The sequence below is a fragment of the Miscanthus floridulus genome, chromosome 12 (assembly GCF_019320115.1).
Source record: "Miscanthus floridulus cultivar M001 chromosome 12, ASM1932011v1, whole genome shotgun sequence".
NCBI classification, from domain to species: domain Eukaryota; kingdom Viridiplantae; phylum Streptophyta; class Magnoliopsida; order Poales; family Poaceae; genus Miscanthus; species Miscanthus floridulus.
Window position 1 is genome coordinate 901,861 of NC_089591.1, and position 16,921 is coordinate 918,781.

The 16,921-nt window shown below is 41.6% G+C and overlaps 1 protein-coding gene across 1 annotated transcript; it reads right to left on the reverse strand.

Annotated features, from left to right (window-relative positions):
* Positions 1-7,975: 7,975 nt before the first annotated feature.
* On the reverse strand, positions 7,976-9,261 carry LOC136498284 (uncharacterized). The gene is made up of 4 exons (XM_066494234.1): positions 8,783-9,261; positions 8,410-8,476; positions 8,165-8,350; positions 7,976-8,098 (listed from the first exon to the last, which is right to left on the reverse strand). Exons 1-4 carry the CDS (start codon positions 9,259-9,261, stop codon positions 7,976-7,978), a joined length of 855 nt encoding a protein of 284 aa, XP_066350331.1.
* Positions 9,262-16,921: the final 7,660 nt, after the last annotated feature.

A 16,921-nucleotide genomic window follows, 5' to 3' on the forward strand; every position in this document is an offset into this window, starting at 1 on the left:
CAGTTCCTATTTTCTCTATTTAATGGCATCAGGGATTTGGGCCAGAGTAAACCTACGACGGTCGATAGCAGCTTTCACGCTTTCCAGTTCCTTCTCAAGTTCAGCACGTTTGATTTCCAGCTGGGAAAGCTCTGGATCGGTCCCAGAGGAGGAATTTTTCATATCATCAATTTGCCGCATCAACTCTTTGGCCTCTTGCTTGTTGGAGCTATCCTGGGCCATCAAAGCTTCATGGTTGGACAGGTTTCTCTAAATCTTTTTTGCCTTCAGAGCTTGATCTTCAAAAGAAGACAAATATAACAAGACTCTAGAGAGGGTTGGAGATGGATCACCCTTTATAGCTAAGAAGATTCTCTGCATCGAGTCGGTGTCTTGGATCAGATCGGCTATGTCCTTCTCAAGCATTAGCAATATGTGTCTTAGCCGATCTTTGGTCTCTTCCGACAGGGATTCGCTAGAAGAAGTAGCTGACGATCTGATTTCATCCTCATAAAAATATTCCTCAAAATCAAGAGAATGGCTTTGGGCTGGAAGATTGAAGGCCTACGTATGAGAGAAAACTTGGTCAAAAGGTTTGACTCGGTTTATCACAAAGTGGACCACAAAGAAGATATAGCACCTTCTCTATAGCGACCTATATCGGAGGGGAAGGGACAACTGATGATGCTCCCATAACATCTAGTTGAGTCGGCTCTAAACTTCTAGCGTTAGCATCTGCAATGACAAGGAAAATTTTTAGTTCATGATCATCATGATGGAAAAAACGTATAGCTTCCTTACCATCAGGTGTGTGCTGGATTGGGAGATCGGCAGTCTGAACACCAACCACAGGATTATTCCCAACATCAACTGGATCATGGCCAATAGGTGAATTACTAGATTCCTATTCTTGCATAAATGTTTCATCGAAGGATGTCTGGTGTGATAAATAGCCAAATAAGAGGTGGGAATAATAGTGAATCAAGGAGTCAAAAAGGATGCTTCAATAAAATTCAGAGATGGAACTTACATTTTCTGTCGTTATGGGAGTATCGGTTACTTCAACCGAGATCGGCTCCATTCGTGGATCAGCCGATGGAGGTTCTGCTGGTGTTGAACCAAATGCCTAGGATAGCAGCCCCGCGCCCAAAGTAGACTGCGACACAATGCTCGATGACTGTGGAGGGACAAAATTAGAAAGTTAAACACCAGTCCGAGGAAGAGACAAATTGATTACCTAAACAACTGATGGTCTCATTCTACGTAGTCTCTTCCCAGTAGTAGCCTTCTGAGTTGTCCCTGGAGATGCCTTGCGCTTTGGGGAGTGATGTGTCACAATCGTGGGAGTAGCAGGGGTTCTCATCAACCTCTTCAAGGAAGGTGCGGCTGACCCCATCCTTGAAACTGGGCATGAGGGTTGGTAATATATGGGACACCCTCTCCTGTCCAAGCTTGGAGGGTTGAATTCGACATCCTAAAAGGATCGGTTAGAATGATGGGCAAAAGGATTCGCCATGTGTTCTATCTGAAAAGGGAAATAAAAGATTACCTCACTACTAGAAGCAAATTCCCTATCTAGAGCTATACACAAAGGGTGGACTAGCCCACAGAAGAGATGGGAACGCCATTCTTGCCACTAGGAGTCGAAGAGGCTGGAAGAGAATCTGGCTACAACATAGTCGTGCAAGGAAAAAGAAGGAAGGTCTGACCCCAATTGAAAGATTCTAGAAGCTTCCAGCACGTCGCTGACATCTTCTCTCGGCTTCAAGATGTTCTTAAAGAACAGGCGAGGGGGAAGTTGGCTAAGGCCAAACTAATGGGCCACAAAAGAAGGGTTGTAAAACTCATAGGACGGAGGATTGCCTGGGGTGGAGGAGCCTTTAACCATTTTGCCATGACCATGACGAAATTCGGCCGGTAGAACATAGGGCTTGATAAAGGTATTAAAGATTGCGGCCGCTATCTCATCCGAGCAGCCAGACTCAAATCGGAACTTGAATGGAAAGATTAGTTCATCATCCTCCTTGTAAGGTAGCCAAGTCAGGAAGGCTGCATCAAACCCTCTATAAATCTTTTTAAAGAAGTGGCCAACATCGAAGTCGATGGTTATGGCCGATGCAGCCTCACCATAATTCATACACTGTCGGTTTCTTCCTTCTTCACCTCTATATTCCTCATCAAAATTGGAAGAGGGAAAATTCAGATCTCTAAGATCAGGCCTTACCATCTTATGCATGTACAGATTGAGCCACAATTGTATCAGCCACCAAGGGCTGCTGATAGTCTGTATTGGTTCATTCTTCAATAATTGAGCAACCACCTAGTGCATTTGATGATAAGCAGCTCCCAGCAGATATTTTCCAAGAGGGATATCCTTGCCTAATGCCAGGTGTTCTGCCATAAGTTTGTGATTATAACTCGGGCCACAAGACGACCCGCTAAAGATAAATTTCTCCAACCACATATTCAGAAAGGCCACATATTCTCGTTCGTTGATGGATGATCCATCCTCAACATGATTCAGAATGTAACTCGCCCATCTGGTATAGTCTACTATCTTGGCCAGTCTTTTGGAACCAGCACTCAAGTACTCATAAGGTTGCATTGATCCAGTAGTTCTAAGGCCAGTCAACATGTATATATCGGCCAGGGTAATGGTCATCGGGCCATGGCCAAAAATGAAAGCATTTAGAGCATTGGACCAAAAATAAGAAGCAGAGATCAGAAGTGAATCGTTCCTCTCCATTTCAGACAACGAAAGTGTCAGACACTTGTTCAAATCGTAAAGCTCCTAGTCTCCACCCTTTTTCGCGGATACCCTACAAAACCAGTCTCTCCATCCCTTAGGCGCTTTAGTCCAGTTTTTGAAGGGAGTTTTGTTCCAAGAAGATAAGTCCACTATGGACCTTTTAAAAGGGATCTAGTTGGTTTCTTGATAGATAAAATCAGATGGATCAGGGTCACCCATCAGCCCAAGGAAGTAAGTGTTGGGGACAACAGCCGATGGAATCAAGATCTCGTTCTTCATTTCCTAGAAATCAGATAAAATAAATTCAAGAGGAGCAGAAATATGGGGTAACGGCCGACACCTGGAGAATGGAAACTGGAAACATACCTCAGGAACATGATCATTGGTCGCCATCACAGCCGGGGCAAGTTCAGATCTAACAAAGATAGCTCGAGTAAACGGTTCGACGGAATGGCGGATTTGCTAGGGTTTGGGTCCCCGGCAACGGCGGCGCCGACTGTCAAAGTTGGCTCCAGAAAGAGGGGAAAGCAAAAAGGCCGAGTGCATCGAAAGGGGTACTATTGATGTTATGCGAGGCTTAGGCCAAAAAGTCAGGAGTCATCCGTATTTCTTGGATAAGGACGGTTACGGTGCGGTAAACCAATAAGTCGGAATTTTGGGATAAAACCATTTTATCCCAAAATTGGGGGGCATGTGTTTGCACCAAAATTTGGGAGAAAGGACGCGAGAACTCGTAGGCCTTCAAGGTTGTGCCAGTCAAGAAAGACCGATGTTAACCAATTCAAATACAACTCTGGAATCAGATATCTTAGGGTGACGTCAGCAGATAGCAATGATAAACTATAGTTGGCACCGGGAAAATACATATTGGACTCTACAAAAAAGGAAATATTAGAGTCCAAGTTATCTTAAATTAGGAATATTCTCTTTCGTACCTAAATTTGTAGCAAATTGTGATCAAGTAGGATTCATTGTTTAGATCCTAGGTATAAATACCAAACCCCGGCTATTGTAAAGAACAACAATCAATCAAATACAAGTCAATTTACTTTTTTTGGCTTCGGCCACCCCTTAGGAGTAGGAGTAGAGTAGATCTCGGCGAGTTCTTCAGCGAGTATGGCTGCATCGATCCGGTTGACCTCCATTGCTTCTCTGTAAGTACCATCATGGTTTATACCTCTGTTCGTATGGCTGCATCGATCCGGTCGACCCCCACTACGACTCTGGTATAGGCTAGTTATCGACTCTTGCCTATTTCAAGTATGTCCTGTGTGATTCTGCCTCACACCCCACTGCTTGAACTAGATCGAGGTCAAGTTACCGGCTCTATCTTTGAATGGCAGTCTTTGGTAGATTCATTAAGTTACTGATATTGCTTATTGTTTTCATTGTTTATTTAATTATAGCAATATCACTCTGCCTGATTGAGATTGATCTGGATTGGCCTTATATCTTATTTAACCCATCGTTTACTAATCTAAAACTGATCTAATCTACATCTTAGACGATGAGTTATGTCTTTATCGGCTATTTTATATCAATCTTAATTATGCTAGTGTGTGGTTAAGGCATGTTCAATCCTGAGTAGATCTATTGGTTAGCGAGAACCGTTCCATGGCCCATTATCTTGGCCTATAGGATTCTGCCTCTCACCCCACTGTTAGCATCGTGGAGTGGGGATCGTTAGTTAGTACATCTATTCTTGAGAGAGCACGACCTTAACTGTGCGATATGCCTGAATTGACTGTTTAGCCAATATCAAGCGCTTTTATGAATAGTTCACATCACAAGACCGTTGAAGTAGAGGTAAGTTGAAAGATATGTTAGCCCCACGATCTTATTATTGTATTACGGCCTGCATGATTCTGCCTCATGCCCCACTGATATTAGCAATAAGTTAGGGTCGTCGAGTCTATTATTGTTTCTATGGCCTGCATGATTCTGCCTCATGCCCCACTGGTCATGGTGATAGATGAGATCTAACATGTTCATTAGATTTATCTTTATTAAATGGTTAAGTGGTGTTGAATTGTTTCTTTATATAAAAGGAGTTTGGTTACTCATAATCACTGGCTTAGTATGAATCGATCATCATTGATATCTTATTGCCATTGATTAATATTTGTTTAAGTTATATTTACCATGAATGATAACTGATTCTTCTTATGCACCCCCATGAACTCTAACTAACTCATTCTCATGAATATACTAGAATCGGCTATTTAGCCGATTTCCTTTCATATCGGCTCACATAGCCATACATTCAGGACTGTCTGGCAACACCGGCAAGTTCCACCCTTAATTACTGATGAACTTTCTCTCCTTGTCAATTATAGGGTCAAATTGACTGGCACGCCTTAGGAGGATTGCGTAGGATCGACCACCCCTGCGCTGAAACTAGGCGGATCTGCTCCATCGAGCGGACCCTTTCGGCTTGCTGCGTGTGTCCTCGACACGGGACAAAATTCTATGTCAACAAAACCTTTGACTTTGGCCCATGCATTCAAAGCCTTTGGCCACGTGTCAGAGTAGTTTGGGCAACCAACAAATTTGTGTGGCAATATGACTATTAATTGGCAACCAAATGTACTATACTATTGCAACATATGTTATGAGTAGCAATTAATAGAACATTATGCCATGCAACGAACCATTTTTTCGATGCAATATAGCATGACCTTTTACGACATAGGACAATATTAAGGCAACATAGTTATTTCGTGGTGATATTGAAAACTACTCGCAACCACTGTTCGAATGGTGGCAACAATGACGTGTTATCGCAACCGAAATTTATTATTAACACAACGTAGCTTAATTTGTTGCAATATTTACATGCACTTGCAACCATAGTTTAATCATGGCCATAACACCCACCTATCATGATGAAGGTTAGGACTAACACAACCCAATAATTTAGATGCAATAAGTGTCATGTATCGTAACCAATTATAGTCCATGTTGCAATAGAGCCTCCTATTGCAACTAAATTTATGGCGTTGCGAATACAAGTGGTTGGATTAGGGTAAAAACCTTGTAGTGTAGCTTGCACATTTAAGTTAGAGAGCACTTGATTCTTATCATCTTCAACATCAATCACCTCTCTAGGCCTTATGTCACCAATGTCCATGTTCTTCATTGCATTGACCAATTGAGTGCCTCTCACATCATCTAGATTCTCATCTTCCTCTTGGGAACCATTGGTTTCATCAAATTCAACATCATGCACTTCCTCAAGAGTACCACTAGCCAAATTCCAAACTCTATAAGCCTTGCTAGTAGTGGAGTAACCAAGCAAGAAACCTTCATCACATTTCTTCTCAAACTTGCTCAATCTAGTGCCTTTCTTCAATATGTAGCATTTGTAACTAAAAACCCAAAAGTATGCAATATTGGGCTTTCTTCCATTCAAGAGCTCATATGGTATCTTCTCCATCATTGGGTGATAATAGAGGCAGTTGCTATAGTAGCAAGCCATGTTGATTGCTTCAACCCAAAGTAAATGACTCGCATTGTACTCACTTAGCATTGATCTTGCCATGTCAATCAAGGTTCTATTCTTCCTGTCAACAAGGCCATTTGATTGTGGAGTGTACTTGGCCAAGAATTGATGTATAATTCCAAATTCATCACATAACTCATCAACTCTTGTGTTCTTGAACTCACTACCATTGTCACTTCTCACTTTCTTGATGGTTGTTTCAAACTCATTGTGAATTCTCTTGATGAATGTCTTGAAGGTTGCAAACACATCACTCTTGTCAACAAGAAAGACCACCCAAGTATATCTAGTGAAAGCATCCACTATCGCAAATCCATATTTGTTTCCACTAATGTTAGTGTATGTGGTTGGTCCAAACAAGTTTATGTGCAACAACTCAAATGTCTTAGATGTACTCATCATGCTGTTCTTAGGATGTGTGTTTCCAACTTGCTTTCCGACTAGACATGTACTATAAAGTTTATCCTTCTCAAATGTGACATATTTCAATCCCCTTATTAGATCATTCTTAATCAACTTGTTCAATTGTTTTATTCTAACATGACCAAGCCTTCTATGCCATAACCAACCCATGCTAGACTTAGTGAGCAAACATATTGACAATTGAGCTTCACTAGCATTAAAATCAACTAAGTATAGATTCTCATATCTAAATCCTTTAAATATCAAGTTAGAGCCATCTACACTTATGATCTCTACATCATCCACACCAAATATGCACTTGAAACTGAGATCACACAGTTGAGCTACCAACAATAGGTTGATGTTCAAACTCTCTACTAGTGGCACATTGGAAATGCTCAAGTCATTTGATATTGCAATCTTACCAAGCCCTTTGACCTTGCCTTTGTCATTATCACCAAATGTTATACTATCAACCCCATTGCTATCATTTGTGTTGATTGAATTGAACATTCTTGAATCACCGGTCATGTGTTGTGTGCACCCACTATCAAGCACCCAATGCCTTCCTCTAGCTTTATAATTGACCTACAAAAGAAGATCAATTCTTTTTAGGTACCCAAACTTGCTTGGGTCCTTGGAGGTTAGTAACTAAGGTCTTTGGCACCCAAATGGCTTTCTTCTTTGAGCCCACAATTGTGCACCAATGAACTTAGCATGCACACCATTCACACCCTTGGTAAGCATATAACAAGAATCAAATTTGATTGAGGATACATTAGCATTCTTGTTCTTGTTCTTGCAATATTGCTCTATGTGCCCAACTTGCTTGCATCTATTGCAAAACTGACCATTGCTCTTCACAAAACTAGTCTTGTGAGTGACAAAGGCCGCCTTGCCTTTCTTGGGGGTATAGCTTAATCCCTCTTTGTTGAGAGAAAATCTTTGGCTACCCAAGCACTTTAGCAACGGGCATCTCCACCATAGGCATTGCCTAAGGCACGAGTGAGCTCATTCACCTCCTTCTTGAGGGTCTCATTTTCCACCATTAGTGAGGCATCACAAGTGAAACCATCACTCAAAGGTGAAGTAGAATTGGAAGTGCTACAAGAAGGGTTAGTGGGAGCAACAATGATAGGATCATAGAAAGATTCATTAATTAGATCACAAGTAGAACCCACATCACATGTTAGAACAACCTCCTTATTGCCTTGATCAAGGAGGGAGGAGTGATATTTTTCAAGCTTTGTGTGAGCCTTGCCAAGCTCCTCATGGTCTTCCTTTAGACTCTCATAAGAGGCATTGAGCTCATCAAAGGTTTGCTTGAGAGCTTTGATCTCTTTCTACAACTCTTTGCACTCCTTCCTCTTCATCTCAAGACATTCATGAGCTTGTTCTAGCATGTCCATGAGATCTACCTCCTCATCACTATCACTATCACTCTCATCCTTTTGTACCTTGGTGGACTTAACCATGAAGCATGATGGAGTGTCGAAGAGAGAAGGCTTGTTGATAGCAATGCTTGCAAGTGCCCTCTTCTTGGACTTCTTGTCATCATCACTAGAGTCACTATCCTCCAATGACCCATCACTATCCCATGTCACCACATAGCCTCCACCCTTCTTATTATTTTGGAATGTCATCTTCTTCTCCTTCTTTTCTTTATTTTCTTTCTTCTCCTTCTTTTCCTTCTTCTTTTCATCCTCATCATTATCACTCTGTAGGGACAATCAACTACAACATGATCCTTGCTCTTGCAATTGTAGCATCTTCTCACATAATCTTTGCTCTTGTTGTTGTCTCTTCTCTTCCTTGCACCATAGCCCTTCTTCTTCATGAACTTGCTGAATTTGTGCACAAAGACAGCCATGGCCTCATCATCAATGTCACTAGCATCTTCATCCTCACTTGATTCTTCTTTCTTGGACTTGCCCTTGTTCTTGGATGATGAGCTAGCCTTGAATGCTACACTCTTCTTCTTCTTGCCTTCATCCTTCTTCTCATCTTGATCAACCCCTTCCCTTTCCACACGGTATGTCTCTTGTGTCATGACATCACCTAGTACTTGGTTGGGGGTTAATTGCTTCAATCCTCCTCTAATTATGATCAATCTCAATGTCTCAAATCTTAGAGGTAAGCACATCAAGAACCAATGAGAGACATCATCATAATTGATCTTCTCACCCAATGCCTTCAAGTCATTCACAATTATTTTGAGCCTATGGAACATCTCTGGGATACTCTCATCATCCTTCATCTTGAAGCTTATCAACTTGTCCTTGAGAATGTATAGCTTGGCACTCTCGACCGCAGGTGTGCCCTCATAGGTCTCTTTCAACCTCTTCCACACTTCACTTGCTCTATCAAGATCCTTGATTTGCTCAAACAACTTTGAATCAATGGCATTGTAGATGGTGTTGAGTGCCATTATGTTGCATTGCTTTTTCTCTAACTCTCTTGGGGTAGGATTAGTGGGATCAAGAATCACATAATCATTTTTGGTCACATCGCACACCTTGTCATTGATTGAACCCAAATACATCCTCATCTTTCTCTTCCAATAATCATAGCATGTGCCATCAAAGTGTGGTGGTTTGCCCCCAACATGGTTGAACACTATTTGATCCATCTTTTGACATCGAGGCCTTCAATCAAATGGTGACCATGGCTCTGATACCACTTGAAAGGTCCTAAATGGCTAGAGGATGTGTGAATATCTTATAAAAATTCTCTACAAATCAATATAGCAATTGGTTAGTACACTAAATGGCACAATGTAATTTTGCTCTAGCTCTACAAGGGTTGCAAGCCACCTATCCCAACAATTCTAGTTGCTATGATCACTAGGCACATGAGAGCTAAGTCACTACTCGCTAAGAGCTCTCAATAAAGCTACACTAAAGAGCTCCACTAGCTAAAACTAAACTAGCAAGTAAGCTCTCAAAACTAGCTACACTAAAGAGCTTACTACACAACTAGTTTGGAAAGAAAGTAAGGGAGTGAGTAGGGTGATTATACCACCATGTCGAGGAATGAACCAATCACAATATGAATGCCAATCAATCACTGGTAGAATTCCAATCACAATGGACACCAAGATTTTTCTCTCGAGGTTCACGTGCTTGCCAACACACTAGTCCCCGTTGTGTCAAAAAACACTTGGTGGTTTGGCGGCTAATAGGTATCACACACCTAGCCCACCACAAGGGCACTACAAGAACCTACTACAAGTGAGGTAACTCAATAACACAAGCAATCAACTAGAGTTACCTTTGGGCTCTCCGCCGGGGAAGGTACAAGACCCCTCACAATCACTTGGAGACGACCACGAACAATCACCAACTAGTGACGATGCTCCTCTACTGCTCCAAGCCATCTAGGTGATGGCAACCACCAAGAGTAACTAGAAATCTGTAGCCACAATGATCCCCAAGTGCCACTAGATGCAATCACTCAAGCAAATGCAATAGGAATCACTCCCAATCTCACTATGATGATGAATCAATGATGAAGATGAGTGGGAGGTGTTTTCTTAGGCTCACAAGGATGTTTCACTAATCAAAATGTGCAAGAGAGTGAGCCAAAGCAGAGCCAAGTCTATTTATAGAGCCCTCAAGGCTCCACTAGTCGTTATGCCTTGGGGAGGACCATCGGACCATCCCTACAGGGGTGTTAGACTGTCCGACACATTGTCCGATGCCCTACCGTGGCCACTCTAGTGTTGCCATGTGTCCTAGTTGAATTCGAACGACCATTATGCGCCCAACAGTCCTCTACCACGTCCTCAACACTGCTGGCGGACTGAGCCTCGGACCCACCGTGGGACCCTTGACAGGGTGAGTCTAACATGGTCTAGAGAGCACCAGGGAGTGCAAAACACATCGGACGCCGGTCCGATGTCCCTCATCAAACCAAAGGGTGGTCCAATAGTGCCACGTGTCATGCCCGTGCTCACCTTGCCTTCTCTCGCATGAAAAGAACAGTGCTAGCATATAGTTTGACGTAGCTGATCAGCAGGGTCCAACGCTGCCACACCCAAATCCTCTCTCTCGGGCAGACCGTCAAACCTAGCCAGCCAGGGTCTAACGCCCTCTGAGCTAGGGTCCGATGCCCCTGTCACTTCTCCTTTTCTTTTTCTAACACTTCAACCTCTTCACCCTTGCTTCCAAGTTGCTCACCATAAAGTGTAGAACTTGTGTGCACGTGTGTTAGCATTTTACATGGGTTAAATGTTAGCACACTAGGTTCCTAATGCATATGCAAGAATCATGTCACCTAGTGGCACTCGATAACCGCTTAGCCAAAGATTTTCCCTCTTTATAGTACGACTATCGATCCAAAATCACTCACACCCTCTATGGTGTCTTGAGTGCAAACCAAAAATGGCTCCTATCATTATACCTTTGCCTTAAGCTCATTTTTGGTATTTTCTCTTTCTTCTTTTCCAAATGTGAAGCACTTGATCATCTCTTTTGTGGCCATTACCTTCACCATGACCATCATCTAGCTCCATCAGTTGGATTGGACTACCATATATAATTCACACACTTAGATCAAAGATTAGTCCTAGGTTTCATCAATTATCCAAAACCAAACTAGGGCTTTCAACCGGTTGCCAAGGGCACAACACAGTTGGCCAAGGGCACAATAGCGGATGGATCACCGGCCAATGGCTTCGTCGACAGTTGCCAAGGGCAGCACGGGAGGCCATGGTACTAGGTAATAGTTCACTAGTTATACATAATTACACACTTTTGGTTATAAAATACCCCCAGTATTCCATGGTTATAGCTAGTCATTACACACTGGGAATCCAATGATTTTGCTACACTTAGTTCTGTAGTTTACTTTGCTGTTGTTTTATTATAGTTTCAAGCTGCCTTTTCTTTTTTTGGGAACCTAACAACCACTACGTGAAAAACGGTTTGTAGCAACGGGACAAATTTTTTGTAGGGGCAGCTCGTGGTGGAGCTGCCCCTACAGTGGCTTGCTCAGGAGCCCAGAGACCAGCCGCCCCTATAAATGGAATAGCAGGGGCAGCTAGTGATATGAGCCCCCCTATAAATGGGTCTGATTTGTAGGGACAGCTCACTCACCAGCCACCGTCGGTGTTTCTATTTGTAGGGGTGGCTAGTGATTGGACCGCCCCTACAAATGTCCCACGTATAATTACCTGCTATTTGTAGGGGCGGCTCAATCACTAGCCACCCCTATAAATGACCCACGTATAAAAAAACTACAACACCTTCTTCCTCCTTGGGTCACTCCGACCCATGAAAGAAAGGTGGGGAGGCCTTGGGCACCTCCCAAAAATTGCTCTACTAAGGGGGAAAGGTTTTGGTCTCAAATCCTTTGGTGGAGAGATTGTAGAAGGTAAGAAAATGCTATTCCACACTTTTTTTTAAGTTTTAATGGTTGGTTAGTGAGTAATTAGAGTTTTGTTTTTCTCTCTCTTCTATGGTGCTTGAGCTACTTATGAAGCAAATTAGACCCAAGTTTTGAATGTACTAGGGTAAATTAGGTAGAGGAACAAGATCATACCCTTATTTGGTCCATGTTTCTTGATTTTAGTGAACAATTAGTTAATTTTATGGATGTTTCATGTGCATGTAGATCTAGATCTAGGGTTTGGTTTTTTATTAATTTTGTTTTTGTAAATTTATGTTTGATGAATTTGGACTAGGATTTGTATGAAAGATATTGGGTAAAATATAATTGTTGCTAATTGTTGTCTTTGAAATTATTTGTTGTAATCAACAAATATGTATTTTAATTATTTATGGATAAATGGGCCATTAATTAATTTTCCTCTACCATGGTGTGTTTGTATGCTTCATGTAATTATATTTGATTTATATTCATATATATCTAAAGTATATACAATTATTCTCAAGTAATTATTAATTTGAGTCATTTTTATATATATCTGAATAAGTAGTCCTTTAATGTTTGTTTTGTTGTTGTTGTAAAAGATGGAGTACATGAACTCTTGGATGTATGGTTCGTTAAGGTTCAAGGCGGGTTTTCGTGAAGAGGTGGATAAATTTATTGAAGCCGCAAAGAAGCATGCAACGACATTGACAGAGAATAAGGATACAATTATTTGTACCTATAAAGATTGCAAGAATCGTATGGCATGGACAGATATGACTATCATCAGATCACATTTGATTATGCGAGGATTTATTTAGGACTACATAGTGTGGATTCATCATGGTGAAATGGTTATTGTTAACAACGAGGATGAGGAGGAATACGACGATGAAACCCTAGAATCCCTGTCCCAATATTCAGCAGAGCTTGATGCACGAATGGATTTCGAGTTTGGCAATGAACAAGGTGGTGATGCTAGTGGTTGGGATGGTAACGACGAAGGTGGTGCCAATAATGACGGTGTAGCATGTGTCGGGGATGAAGATGATTTGGAGGACATGATTCGAGCCCTTGGACCAAAGATTTTACTAAATCGCTCAAAAGGTCTAGAATATTTGGAAAGGGTGACAAAAGCATCGAAGGAGACTATGTATGGTGTTGAAAAGGGTTGTCCGACACATTGGACATTGCTACGTTTTGTGCTTGAGCTACTCATCCTGAAGGCTAAGTACGGCTAGTCAGACTATAGTTTCAATGATCTATTGCATCTCCTATCATGGGTGCTGCCATAATCAAACTCAGTTCCCGCCAACACATACCAAGCGAAGAAGGTCATAAGTCCATTGACAATGGGGGCTGAAAAAAAATCCATGCATGCCCCAACCACTGTATACTTTTTCGTGGCGAAATGTTCAAGTCACTAGATAAATATCCCCGGTGTGGGGCCAACCGGTACAAGAACAATGACCTTTGTGGTGGAGACAAAGCCTCCATGGGGAAAAAGAGGAATAAGAAGAGTACAAAAAAGGTGGTACAAGAATCTCAGCCCCCAGAGGACACTCCATTAGGCAACGATGCAAAGCAGAGAAGAATTCCTACCTTGGTAATGACCGACTGCTTGAGACGTATCTTCCTAAACCCTAAAGAAGCCACACTCATGACATGGTGGGATGATGAGTGCAATGTGGATGATGATAAGATTGCACACACGACTGATTGTAGTCAGTGGCAAAGGTTCGATGAGAAGCATAAAGAATTCAGCGATGATCCAAGGAATGTACGATTTGGCTTGAGCACCGATGGAATGAATCCCTTCAATGAGAGGATGAGTGACCACAGCAATTGGCCAGTGATCATGACCATGTACAACATCCCAACGTGGTTGTGTCAGAAGAGAAAGTACCTTCTCCTCACTATTCTTATTTCTAGCCCTAAACAACTAAGCATTGATATAGATGTGTTCCTCAAGCCTTTGATGCAATAAATGGAGAGGCTATGGAGGCATGGGGAGCCGATGTACGATGCGTTCTGAAAGTAGGACTTCATATGTAGAGCAATACTATTTGTTACTACCAATGATTACCCCACGCTATTTGCTTTGTCTGGACAGATCAAAGGGAAGATGGGATGCTTGGTTTGCTTGGATGGTACTACATGGGTGTACCTAGATGCATCCAAGAAGATAGTTTACCTAAGGAACCAATGCTTCTTAAAGACAAGTCACAAGTACCACAGCAAATTGTTCTTTAGATTTTATGACAACACCCTAGAGATTGAACCCCCTCCAGAGAGACGTCATAACGAAGAACACGTGTATAGAATGGTGAAAAAACATACGCGTCGTCTATGGAAAGAAGAATCCAGATGGGACGAACAGAGATAGAAACACACCTCCTATCGAAGGTGTACCTTTCAAGAAACAATCGATCTTCTTTTAGTATCTGCCTCATTGGCCAGACTTGGAGGTCCCCCATGCCATTGATGCTATGCACGTGCAGAAAAATGTCTTTGAGAGTCTCATTGCTACCTTGATGGACACAGACAAGTCAAAGGATGGTCTAAAAGCACGGAAAGACAGGGTGTAGCTAAACATGATGCCACAGCTTCACCTGGTACCTGAGGCTAATGGAAAATACACTCTGCCCACGGCATGCTTCAACCTAACACCAGACGAGAAGAGAGCTATATGCACTTTCCCGAGGGGGGTCAAAGTCCCGACTAGGTTTTCAGCAAATGTGAAGAAGCTAGTACCGATGAAGGACTTGTCAATAACACACTGCAAGGCTCATGATTGTCATGTGATGCTGACAGTGTTTCTACCTATTGCAATCAGGGCTATAAAGCCAGAGTTCTTGAAAATGGCCATCACCCACATGTGCTACTTCTTTTTGACGATCTCACATAAGACGTTTGGCAAGCAAGAGTTGAGTGACCTACATGAATTTGTGGTAGAGACACAAAACCAACTAGAGATGTGTTTACCTCCTGCTTTTTTTATATAATGCCACATCTCATGATTCACATGGTTCATCAGATACAGGCGTTGGGCCCTTGCTACTTGCATGAAATGTGGTCCTATGAGTGGTTCATGTCGGTTCTAAGTCGATACGTGCATAATCGAGCATACCCAGAGGGCTCCATGATAGAGGGTTACAGTACTGAAGAAGTCGCCGAGTGCTGTCAAGAGTATCTAAAAGTACAAAAAGGGATTGGTAAACTCGATTCTCATCACAAGGGTAGGCTAGCTGGGAAGGGCACTAGTGGTAGAAAAGTGTTCATCGACCATGATTACAAAGAGGTGAGTCAGGCGTATTACAGTGTCTTGCAGAGTACACAACTGATGCAATCGTACATTGGTGAACACTTGGCTATCATTATGGCAGAGAGAAATGGTCGTTCGGATGATTGGGTCATGAAACAGCATAAGCAACGACTAACTACATGGTTGAAGGACCAAAACATACCGCCTAGAGAAACCATAGACTATTACCATCAGTAGGTTAGCGAAGGGGCCATCGAGACAAGTGACATCTTGGAATGCTTATGACATCAATGGGTATATGTACTATACCCACTCAAAGGATAGTAAATATGTGAACCAAAACAGCGGCGTTTGAATAGAGGCTCTCGATGGATTGGGGTGAAAGATCCAATACTTTGGCATCATTGAAGAGATATGGGAACTTGACTATGGTAGGGATATAACGGTGGCCCTGTTTCGATGTCGCTGGATCAAATGACACCAACTGAACGAGATCGGATTGAGAGTCCTAGACCTCGAGAATCTAGGCTATCAAGATGACCCTTAGGTGCTCGCTTCATGTGTCGCACAAGTTTTCTATATGTCTAACCCACAAAGTAACCTCCCCCCAAAGAAGAAGACAAAGCACGTGGTTGCCTCCGGGAAACAGCACATTATCAGAGTTGATGGCATGGACAATGTTGAAGCTTACAATAACTACGATGAGATACCGCTATTCATAGACTTTCCTAAGAAGATCAGTGTTGTGGAAAAGAACCTACCCAAAGACACATTGCAATGGGAATGAAAAGGTGTCAAGGGGAAAGTCGTTACAGCGGGCTAGCTAGTTGTTGAACGTGGAGTGTTTGTGTAAGTGTGTGTTTGTAAGACTTCATTTATGCATGCGTGTGAGACTATATATTTATGTATGTGTGTAAGACTATATATTTATGTATGTGTGTGAGACTACATTTATGCATGTGTGTGAGACTACCCTTTGCAATATCCAGATGAATCTATTTCAACATCCACTCTATTACTACTAAAACTTCATGAAATCACTTAACACTTTATGAAATGAAGAAATGGCCAAAATAAAAGTAGGAGATAGTGATGTATTTCAACAACTTTCATATTCATCACCTTTACAGCTAAAATCATTTAGTGGTTGAAAATCAGGTTTGAAGGTGTCATTTTCTGAAATTCAAAATTTGAACCGTTTAAATTTTGTCAAATAAAAAGATGACCAAAATAAAAGTTATAGATAGTGATGTGTTCAACAACTTTTATATTCATCACCTTTACAGCTAAAATTATTTAGTTGTTGAAAATCAGGTTTAAAGCTATCATTTTCTGAAATTCAGAATTTTGAATTGTTCAAAATTAGTGACAAAGATAGATGACTAGACTAAAATGATAGAGCATGATTTTAGAAAATTTTAGAAAAAAACCATCAAATTTGTAGTATGAGGAAGAAAAACTAGTTATAAGTTTCAGCCACAGATTAGAAAGAGAAATCACACTTGTTCATCATTGATCATCATGAATAGTTGTGAATTTTCTTTTTAATCTCTGGGTCAAATTTGTAACTAGTCTTTCTCCCTCATACTAACTCCAAATGTGATGATTTTTTTCCTATAATTTTCTAAAATCATGCCCTATCAAGTTACTGTGT